Source organism: Rhea americana, unplaced genomic scaffold (genome assembly GCF_003343005.1).
Source record: "Rhea americana isolate MKP2758 unplaced genomic scaffold, rheAme1 scaffold_4, whole genome shotgun sequence".
Lineage (NCBI taxonomy): Eukaryota > Metazoa > Chordata > Aves > Rheiformes > Rheidae > Rhea > Rhea americana.
Genome location: NW_028186534.1, coordinates 442,021 through 453,152, shown reverse-complemented (window position 1 = coordinate 453,152; position 11,132 = coordinate 442,021). Strand labels below are relative to the sequence as shown.

Genomic DNA, 11,132 nt, shown 5'->3' with positions numbered 1-11,132 from the left:
GGGACATCGGTCTCTTAAAGAGAAACCAAGTTCCTCCCTGCTCCCAGCCCAGCTCATCAGCAAGGTATCAGTGAAATTACTGCCAGCTCTTTACCTGTGTAAGTGTCTGTACATGAATAATATTAATGAGACGGAAAAGAAAGGACATTCTCATGGACATCTGGGACATATATGATAGCAGGCGGCACTCTGACAAGACTTCTGCAACTGCAGCAAGAGGGAAAAGAGAATCATCAAGTGCTCAAAGTTTAGACACATTGATCTGAGCATTGCAGCTGTAAGAACTGGTGCTTAGACCACAGGAACAAATACAGGGGGTAATTACACAGAACCAGTAAGGTTGGAAGGGACCTCTGGAGATCATCTAGTCCAACCTCCCAAAGATTTCCTGATGCTGGTTCCACTGGGGCTTGAATCTAAGACCTTCTGAATGTGAAGCAGATGTGAMAACCACTACGCTACAGAGGATCTTCAATTATCTGTCTCCAACCAACATTTTCAAAGCTCAGGCTTAAAATAACCACAATCACTACCAAACAAAAACAACACTCCTTATTCTTTACCTTTAGCATCAGACTGATTCTCAAATCGGTCCAGGGACAATGTAATGCAGCGAACCAACATGTTTGAGTCAACCAATGAACTGTTGATCTGATTCAAAAATGTCTGGAACTAAAGAGAAACACCTTTTTAGTGTTGCATTTGCCCCAAAATGTCCTATATGCGCGCTAACAGATGAAGCCTGACAGAACAGCATTTTATACTCTTTTAAGAATGTGTGCACCAAGAGGTGCACTAAAACAATTATTCTGTTGGAACAAGAGGAACAGGCTACTGAACCTCAGCAGGCAGAACAACAAATAAGGCTTGGTGAGTAGGATAATAACAATAGTCTTGGAAGTTCAGTTCTGGAGTGCTGAAAGAGCACAATTCTTAAAAGTTCTGGGAGAAACCATTGCGTAAGCACCCAGCAGTGCACATCACCAAAATGAGGCTTCACAAATGCAGACAGCTTCCCCTTCCCTYCTAGGCAGAAGCTAGGTTCTGAATGCCAAAACCCAGATGGTCATTTCCTTACCAGTCACTTTCAGTCTGAACACTTAGTGTACTTCTTCATTCTTAAGTAAATAYGTGCACTAGGACAACTCATAGGAAAGTGGAACAGGTATCAAGGCTCAGTCCGCCGAAGAACAAGGAATGGATACACTCACTGTTAAGTAACTCGCTTTAACCCTAACAAGAATAAAAGGAGAGATATGCCCCCAAACTGCTTTGGCCAACCCAAGCCAGTACTGGCAGCAAGGGCTGACTAAAAGATGCCTGACACTCCTAAAATCTACTATGAAGCAGCCCCTATCACTTCAATGAGGCCAAAATTTCATAGGCTATTTGTTTTGAAAGGAGATGAGATAAGCTGGGTTGTTGGGCTCTGTAYTTCCTCCAGGTCCACGTTTTCCTACATTTAACCATTGGACAGCAGTTGGTACTAGGGAGGCACGCAGTAAGACATTCACAAAGAATGAGGACTAAGAAAAAGTTACAAATCAATAAATAGGAAGCGCGCACACAGTATATTCTCTAGAAYTAGATTCTCTCAAAGTAGATTCTCTAGAATTTGTCAGTTCAGTTACCAGAGACTAACCTAGTATTAAATATACCCTTCTTGGAAATACTTCTCTGCTTCTATTCTCCAAGGTCTGCAAAATTTAGAAGCAACTAGAGAAATATTTTAGTATCATAAGCAGAAGTAGGCCATTCAAAACTTAATCACCAGCTGAGATTATATACACAAAAGCGTATAAAACTATGAAACCACTTATGCATGGAGAGCTGTCCATTCTYGAGCTACATACAAAATTAGGTGTTTTATAGGGACTTGTATCAGCCATGATTTTTAAAACGTGCTTCTAAGTTCAAATGATACCAAAGCAAAGAAATACCTTTCAACATTAACAAATAATAATGAAAGTAATCTACATTAAGATTTGTCTTCCATAACGATTTTCTTTACAAGTGACCGTGAAAGATTTATYGGATAGCCTGTATCAACATCCACAACAACCAGCTTAAACCAAAACCCAGTAATGTTACAGGACCTGTTCTACCGTCCGAGCTCTGACATTGGATCTGCCCGATCATGCAATGGGGCAACATTTTCTGAACAACTCAGAACTCGCTGACTCAGAACAGCTGGGAGCACTTCGAACAATATGAGTGTATGCAGAGAAAAAGTCAGAAACTTATGTACTTACCAAGARACTTTGGCAGGTCAGCGCTGTGTTTGTTGTGCACTAAACTCAACAGTCACACCGAAAGTAGCAAACGATCCTGAGTTTCCCACTGATACAACTGGCTATATGAGGCTGTAATTTGAACTACTGGGGACAGCTTTTACAAATATTTACCTTCTCATCTGTGTTGATGTATTTGTTGAACCTCTTGAATGCATCAATATTGAATTTCATCAGTTCCCCTAGAAGGTCAAAGTAACTCTGCAGCACATCCCGCGATTTGCACTCACTATCAACAATGCAGTAGAGAATATGCTGGCATGGGAAGAAAACATGTTGTTGTCACAGTTTAGCCAAGCCAGTCTGATTTAATCACTACTTCAAATGTTTATTGGTGGGTTTAATTCTTATATGGCTGAATTACAGACAACCATTCAGATGAGTTTTCTACAGTCTGCATTGGTGGAAAATTAATTTTGTAGAATGGGCCACCTCATATTTAGTTGCCACAAGCAAAACTCACAAAGGCTTTTCAACATTACAAARATTGCCCTTCTACTATAACGAATATTTAGCCACTCCATTTCACCCTCTCTGTATTCTTTATTAAAAAGACCTTCTTGATTGCAATAGAGATATGTTACAGATTAAGCTTAACATGTGCTTCTTACCTCCAGGAGTCCTCTCTTTAGCAGGAACATCTGGTCTGCATAGGAGGTTGTGCCTCGCAGAAAACTTTCAACTGCCCTTGCTTGCCAAAACCTGACAAACAGGAGAAATGAAGTTTCAGTTTTAATATTGGAGCAAGAGTTTTATCACAACCAAATTTTAAACTAAGTTCCCTTATTGGATTCATTCTAAGCTGAAGAGAGATTTGTTGATCTCACAAAGTCACTGACTGTATTGGATACACAGTTCAATGCATGCTTTGGCCTTCTCCCTCATCTGCACTGTCACTACAGCCAAATCCAACAAAAAAAATTCTCAGCTTATGATTTTGTAAGTATTTTCAACTGCTGCAAGCCCTGTGAAAACTGCTCTTTCAGTTACTTCAAAACAATATGCTGAAGTGCAAGCAAGGCCTACCTGAAGGAGGATTCAGCTGGTTCCTTCTTCATGACCTGAAGTAGTCTGGTTAACAAACCTCTCTTCCCATCACACACAAGACTCCTAAAGCACACACAAAAAAAATACAGCATGAGTGGAAGGGCTGAGAAGCACTGTACTWTGCTGAACACTGAATCCAGAACTTCTAGTGACCTACAGCCCAGAAATAGCTATGCAGCAAGAAAATGCCATAACTCTTTTTTTTCACTTGTCCTACCAGTAGGAGARGTCTCCTAACTACCTTTGGTAAAGTCGTGAAAAGCCTTCCAAATGAACGGCTTCCTAATAAATCCAACAGAAGACCATTTCTTTTCTTTCAAAATATTAAATGATTTCRAAAGTACAATCCTTCCTTAACACACACAAAGGAAGGTCTGAATTCTGTTTAGCAGGCAGCAGATCAGAGGATGGAAACCTAGCATCTTGCATCTTTCAGATKAGGTAGCGTCTTTCTGTTTGTACTAATAAAATTATAGAAGCCATGAGACCGTGATATTATCTGCATATAACAGCACCTCAGTAGAGTATCTACCCACTGGAAGCAYGTGCAGCAGCACCACCTTAATCTCATGCATCAAGAAAGGTGCTACGGAAATGAAATGCTAAGGTTGGAAAAGGAATTAAGTTTATACCAGAAACTAAGTAATGCTGCCTGTCTGGCCATACAAGCCATTCTGCAGAGGCAGGGTAAGATGTTTCAAAGCAGCACTTTTCTACTCCAAGAAAAATAGCATGTGTATTCAGCTGATCAATCCTGGTTCTTTCCTGCATATTGCATCAGCACTTTTGCTGAGCAGTCAATAATCAGCTGACCAAGTCCTTGTGGAAAATAGTATGTTTTCAGCATGACAGTCTGTTTTTACTAAGACTCAAGAACACTGAGAAACTTTGTAGGATGGAAAAAGCTGTTTACATCCTTGTTCCACTTCCTTTCAGTGCATTCATAACAGGCCAAATTTCTTCCTCTCCCCAAATACTTATTCCTTTGTGAACAAAGGCAAAAAGRTACCTGTGCTTAGGAGGAAGGGATGCTGATACCACTTCTTAAGTTAGACAAATAATTGTTATTATTATTATAATTCGGAAATCATCTTAGAGAATTTTATAGAAATTTACCTTTTCAAGCAAGGTAAATCTGTTTTGTGCAGTCCAAGTCTGAACTGATACTCTGGAAGTATTTTGACCACTAAATTCTGAAAACACTTAACTTCGTGAAGTTTTTACATCAGTGTTATATATTAAATTAAATCAAAATAGTCAACCCAATAGACAGCCATGTAAAACACAGGGAATTCTCTAAGTAGATTAATATGTTAATCTAATTTAGCTTATTCTAGATACTAGTTGCTCTTAAAATAAAAGCTTTGAACAGATGCACTTAAATCTATTTATGTAGATTAGAAATGGACATTATGCACAMAGACTGCTCCTGAATCTCAGGTCTAATATTAATTAGTAGCAGCAGTGTACGCATTAGAGGGATCCCAGCTCTTTCTGCGAAGCCACTAGAGASACAGGCCAGACAAACAGACAGATCTAGTGCATCATACGGGAGTCTGGGCCACAAACCTAAAAACCCCACATCATGTTGCATTTGTTTCTAAAGGGTACTTACTAAGAGTACAAGCACACTTTAAAGTTGCTAACAACCACAAATACTATACAAACTGAGATACTTCAGGCTGAAACATATCACTGAAGCTAAAGCAAGTATGGTGCTCTGCAGGACTTCAGACAAAACAGGTGACATCAAATCTCCAATGAAAGGGCTTGTAAAATGCTAGAAGCTGCTGATGCTGCACTTCTACATCAACTTACCTGTCCGTGTTAACAACTGCATCAACTTCAGGGATGTTGGCTTTATGGGAGATTGCACTCAGTTCATTAAGTTCTTGGCTGTTTAAAAGCAAGTACTTGTTCCTAAAGCAAGATAGTTGGGGAGTGGGGGGGGGGGGAAAGAGATGATGAAACCATTAAAGAGACAGACATATGTGCAATTCCATGAAGCGTAACACCACACCACACAGCTAGCTGCAATTTTGTAAGCCTCCTCTGAAGTTTGCCAAATGCAATCTCAACACTAACCAGCTTCATGACACCTAACCTCTGCTGACCTGGTCAAGATCTCAGGGTTTGTTTTGTAAATATTTGCTTCCAGATGGCACTAGCTTTTTTCTTTCTTTCTTTTTTTTTTTTTTTAAATCAACCTCAGCAGCAGTTCAACAGACTTAAATAGCAGGCTCCTTCACAGCTTCCTACAGTTTTTCTCTGCTGTAAAGTGACTATGTTGTTTATCAGTAATTAACCTCACAGAGGGCAGGAATCTGAAACCGTAAAAATCAAAATACTCAGTCTTTTTGGTATTTTATTACTGTGATCAAATTGGTTACCTTAGAAATATTTAAAGACTTCATGAAATGCAGAAAAGAAAATAGAGATGGATATAAAAATCTAGATATAAAAAAATTAAATAAAACGTCTTATCGAATACTGTATTTTTCACAATGAAATCCAATCGGATTATCTGCAAAACAAAAGAAACTCCCAGAGTTCAGTAGCAGTCAACCAAAGTACTAGTGTACTCCAGAGTCTCCTTTTTGCCACAGTCCCAAAAACCATTCCAGCATGCTCCCAAAGGCCCTCCTATTTCAACCTGCTCAGAATCAGRCAGCAAAGATTTATTTTCAGGAAACCATAAAGAATGATGTGATACCTGGGTGTGGGTGTGGGAAGAGAACCTGTTCATGAAAACATAGTAACTACATAGAAGATAAGCTATTAGACCAGAAAGGTGATGGGGAGGGGAAGCTTCCTTCATATGCCTTCTTGCTTCAAACACTATCTTCCAGATTAGTGCTCACTGAGGCTGTCATGTGAAGCTTCTTTTGATCTGGATCAACAGGTTTCTGTAATGAAAATATAACCTCTCTCTCCACATATAAACAGTTCTGAAGSTTTGGTTTACTCAGTTTTACTGAAGTTAATATTAGAATACAAGCACTTGTTTTCATCYTGTTCTCAGCTCACTCTACTGATCTGTGATTTCAGAGAGTTTATGTAATTGTTTGTTTAAAAAAACCTAACCAGATTCAACACATTCCATTTGCTCARACGTTACAGTTGAAAGCTGTTGTTCATTTAAACAAGCCTGAAATCTTTCTAGAACCCACTTAAATATGAATAGTATCTTWAAAAGATTCTATTGGAAAACCAGGACTGATTCCTGGACAATGTCTTACATGGCGGAACTGCAATCTCAATCTTCCTTTATGTTTAAAATAYATCCAGCAGCTCCCCATATTTAAAACTCTTTTTTCCAATTAAACTGGCTGACATTTCTCATACTAAGATCTAGATAATACCTACACAGAAGTATCAGCCCTTGYTGTAAATAAGACCACCTAGACAAGAAGTGAAGGCATCAAGATGATTAATATACAAATTTAGTGCAATATACCTCAAAAGAGATTTACAAGGACTTGCAGAGTCAAATTAGAGAGGCACAACACCAACACAATGGAAGATGGGATTCTGCAAGTAAGGCTAGAGCAAACAAGCATAGTTGTCATCAGCACTGAACATGCGCTTCCTGARTAAGTTCGTTAAAAACAAACAAAAAAATCTGCATCACCTTCCAGCTACTCCAGAAGAATCAAGCTTCAGAAATATGCCTTCTGAAGGGAAATAAAAGCTTTCTTCCAGTTTCCAACCTAACTTCCTGATGATGAACTTACAGATAATTGTTCTAACATTTTTCTTCAATTAAATTGGGTCTTCTCCATTGCTGGCATTTAAGCAGCAATCATTCTTCCTAGACTTTATGCAAGGACAAAAGAGCATTGATATCCTCTGCAGAGATGTGCTGTCTTTCCCCCTGATGTTCTAACAGCCTTTTTAGCCTTATTTTTTTTTTTTTTTTTTTTTTTTTTTTTTTTTTTTTTTTTTTTTTTTTTTTTTTTTTTTTTACTTATTCCACTTTGAACTAAACCTGAGCATGCACACAGGAGAAAGTTATCCTGTGAACACACTGCCTCACTACCAGCTCTCAGGGAACAGACAGATGAATGGCATCATGAAAGCCACTTCCTTATTTCTTCAGCCATAAAGTGGTAACTGATCACATAAAAGCTTCAGTTCATTCCAACAGGAGGGAAAATGGGCTACTTTTCATCATAAGTAGGCATACTTAAAATATGCTCACTGGTGAGCAGATCCTGAGTCTATTCATAGCAGAAGTTCAAAGACATGTGAACATCTGAATAGAGTTTCAAGGGTAAGACAACTTTCTATCTACACAGAGCCTGCACTCTTGGACACCCATTGTAACTGCAATTGGGCAACAGTATTGCTGAGCCACAATCCACCAAGTTTTTCATACTCACTCATGATGATCACTAAAGCTCTGAAGAAGCCTCAGGAACTGTATTTTTAAAGTGATGTCCTAAAAAGAGAGAAGAAAGAGGTTGAAAATAGCTTCAGGATTTTTWGAATTCTTCATTTACTTACCAGACATTAAGCAGTTGAAATGGAAACCTCTCCAAATCAAACCTATTTGCACAGCAGAGCAAGTGATTTGCATAAATGCAGAAGGCTGCACTTTGCAGGTTTCCACAAATAGAACTGAAGTGGAGCCCACATGCAAACCTGTGCATATGACAGTCAATAAGTGATTGTTCCCACTGCAAAGGCAAAAAAGCTCACGGATCGATTTAGAATAATGTTTTATATCCAGGTTTGAAAAACCTGATTGCAATCCATTTTTTTCTGTCCCTCTCTGCTAGACCTGTTACCTACCATTTCTTTAAGTTCTGGTCTTCTCCTCCCTTTGGCCTTCAGGGATTATAGAAATAACCCCTTTCCCAGTTCCAAAACTGGGAGAGAAAAGAAAGGCTAGATTTCCCACAAATAAACTAGAGTGAACCAAAGATGAAGACTTCAGTGAAAAGAATTCCCAGTATAAAAACAAAATGCTGAATCCTACCATGTCTCACTGCATTTATGATCCAGCCATTCAGTTACTCGGTACAGTTTCTCAGAATTGTATTACAAATGAGATCAAGATTCCATATARAATTAATAAAGTTACTCACTGGGCTACAGTCACAATTTTGATTATGTCCGTGCAGAACAAGGGCTGATGCTGAATGTTTCCTCCAGATCAGTTTATCAAACAAATTATTGAGGCCAGGAATCAGCTTGAACTCTGCTATCATTTTATGAACCTAGAAAAGAAAAGAAGTTCTCATTTGTTGCAGCCTCAAATATGGATATAACATAGTCTGGAAAACAGATGGGCATAATTATGCAATTTTCTGACAACAGAAAGAGTGAATTCTTTATCAAACAGCATATGTTTATGTTCACATGCATACTAAGCATGGAGCATCATTAGAATAGTTTGCATTTGGTGGACATAGATAGAAAACAGACTTTAAAAAAAAAGAAGAAGAAAAAAAAAGAAAGCTCTCAACCAATACTCGAATTAACTGCTGTGCCTCCTCAGGAATCAGTTTGGGACATCAGAAGATTGTTTGAAATTGAAACAACACATWCAAAATACATCCATACTTAATTTCTGTGCGTCACAAACTAAACTGTTAACATTTTGCTGCCAGCCATCTACAGAGCATATTTCACCTTTCTAGCTCATGCAGTTAATCCGGAGGTAGCCCTTTGAAGACAATATAAAATACCGACTGCATTTTTGTCCAAGCGACCTAAGGCAGGAGTTCTGAGCAGAGTTCAGCAGTAACACACACTCAAACAACCGTTCAATCACTGTTTCGGCGGATAAACAGAAATTCAAACTTCTCTAGAGTACACTAAAAAGAAAAGAAAATGCTAAAATACTCAGGTATATTTGCCTGCCTGCAAAGGCAATGACGTAGAACAYTGACATATTTGAAACAGGCTACAGAGCTACTCATGTAAAAACCTTAGTGTTTTTGGTTAAATGCCTTCAGTCCAAGTATCACTACTTTTGATGTAAGCAATCTGAAAGGGGAGGAATAGGAGAACTACAAAAGCAGACCCTGAGCAGTTAACAGTCCTGTGATAAGCAGTATCTCGAGATGTCATACAGGTGAAAACCATGTATGACTGGCTCTGCTTCTGCATTGACAAGCTCCCTCTGGATTCAGTAAATATTCCACATTTTTTTTAAACAGACACACAAATAATAAAAGAAGTGCCCAAAGTAGAAAGAGGAATGTTCCTTAAAAATCAGGTCACCTAAATACTAACCTAGGCTGTCCCTGCAATGAATTATAACTAATAGTATTTTAAGCTGAGCACTCCATTTTGCTCTGTTTCCTCAAATACTTGAGCCAATTGAAAGTATTTAAATCAACAGTATTTTATAGGTTTTCTTTTTACTCTTGTTAGCATCATAGCTAGTAGTGTTTTGAATTCCTCTCAGCTGCAGCTACTAACTTCCCACTGATACGTAAATCACACTCCCTCTGCTGAGCAGTTTTGTGAGCACCAAGTTTGAGGCGGCATGCATCTCCTTCATGCGACCCTGACAGATTGCAAAACTTGGAAGACTTCTGTGTACCCTTATTTTAAAAGGCTCTCAGATACTCTGTCCCAGGTACAAGCCTCCAAGAGCAGTTGCTCTTGGGGGTTTGTCCAAACAAAGCACTCCCCGCAGGCTCCATCCCTCRTGGCCAGCGTGGCACAAGCACAACAGGATGAAGCCAGGCGTGTGACCGCCTGTGAGTGCTCTGGCTCCCTCACGGAAGCTGCTTGCCATGCTCACTGTTTTCACTTGGGAATCTGCTTTCCATACAGAATATAATCTGCTTGTCCCAAACGATATGTCCCTAATTTGAAATGTATTCGGTCTACCTTTAGTTTGCTGAACTCAAAGCTCTCACCTGACCACTGCACTACAGAGCTCCTGAATCAGCCATCGTTTTTGGATCATGCTCCCTCCCAGACCCCCAACTCATTCCAACAGTCCTTCAAACGCCTTTGACCTTTCCCTGCTGCTGCTCAGCTTCATGTGAGTTGCTCTACTGCTTTCTCACTAAAGCTATCATGTATCCTTCCACTCAGCTCCCTATAACAGGAGCAAGTAAAAYGATTGATTGTCTTTCACCACAATAGGAAAATACAAGTCCGTCTGGATAAGTTTATGAGAGAAGTAGTGTGGGGTGTGACCACAATGAGAGGGAAGCAAAGTGAAACATCACTTGTCTCCACGAGTGAGAGCACCTGCAACGTGGGAGCAAGAAGGAGCCGAGTCACTGCTAATGCAGTTTTCAATCTGTGCAAGTTAGCCAGCAGTCAAGTTTAAACCAAGGATTTAGAGTAAACATTCAGGAACAGAATAAGTTGGCTAAGAAGTTGCATCATGCTTTAAGCAAATGTCAGACTATTACGTTGTTTATCACAGGGCAGTGGACTGAAGACAGTTGTGATGTCCTTTAGAAATTCTATTCAAAATTATTCCAGTATCAAACTAGTAAGACCTTTGGCTGCTTAAACTGGAAGACTGATGTGACAGAGCCAGCACTTTTAGCTCCTCATGGAACAGAGATACCACTATGTAGCTGAAAAGCTTGCCAGTTACAATGCTAAAGGCAGACACTGCTCTTTCCTGGCTTATTGGAGCTTTCTACATAAAACGAGCAGAACAGCTCAGTTCTAGTTTTTAATCTGATTTTCTCTCAAAAAGTAGCATGATTTACATCCATCAAAATTTCTTGAAAGTTCTACATAGATCAAGTAATGTTGGACGCATCACGGTTTTCAAACAAAGGCAGTGTTTTTTTACAAAAAGATTGGGCT

General features: G+C 39.2%; 1 protein-coding gene across 5 annotated transcripts in view; it reads right to left on the bottom strand.

Moving 5' to 3' along the window:
* The window catches only part of TRPC4AP (transient receptor potential cation channel subfamily C member 4 associated protein), a 43,031-nt gene that overhangs the window by 4,247 nt on the left and 27,652 nt on the right, over nucleotides 1-11,132 (bottom strand). For 4 of the 5 annotated variants that reach the window (XM_085313911.1, XM_085313912.1, XM_085313915.1 and 1 more), the window contains 8 exons: nucleotides 8,429-8,560; nucleotides 7,721-7,779; nucleotides 5,157-5,258; nucleotides 3,318-3,401; nucleotides 2,903-2,993; nucleotides 2,406-2,546; nucleotides 564-672; nucleotides 95-207 (listed from right to left, as the gene is read on the bottom strand). In XM_085313911.1, the coding sequence (XP_085170037.1) occupies nucleotides 95-207; nucleotides 564-672; nucleotides 2,406-2,546; nucleotides 2,903-2,993; nucleotides 3,318-3,401; nucleotides 5,157-5,258; nucleotides 7,721-7,779; nucleotides 8,429-8,560 (831 nt within the window). The remainder of the gene's footprint in view (nucleotides 1-94; nucleotides 208-563; nucleotides 673-2,405; nucleotides 2,547-2,902; nucleotides 2,994-3,317; nucleotides 3,402-5,156; nucleotides 5,259-7,720; nucleotides 7,780-8,428; nucleotides 8,561-11,132) is intronic. The other variant, XM_085313913.1, reaches the window with a different exon arrangement.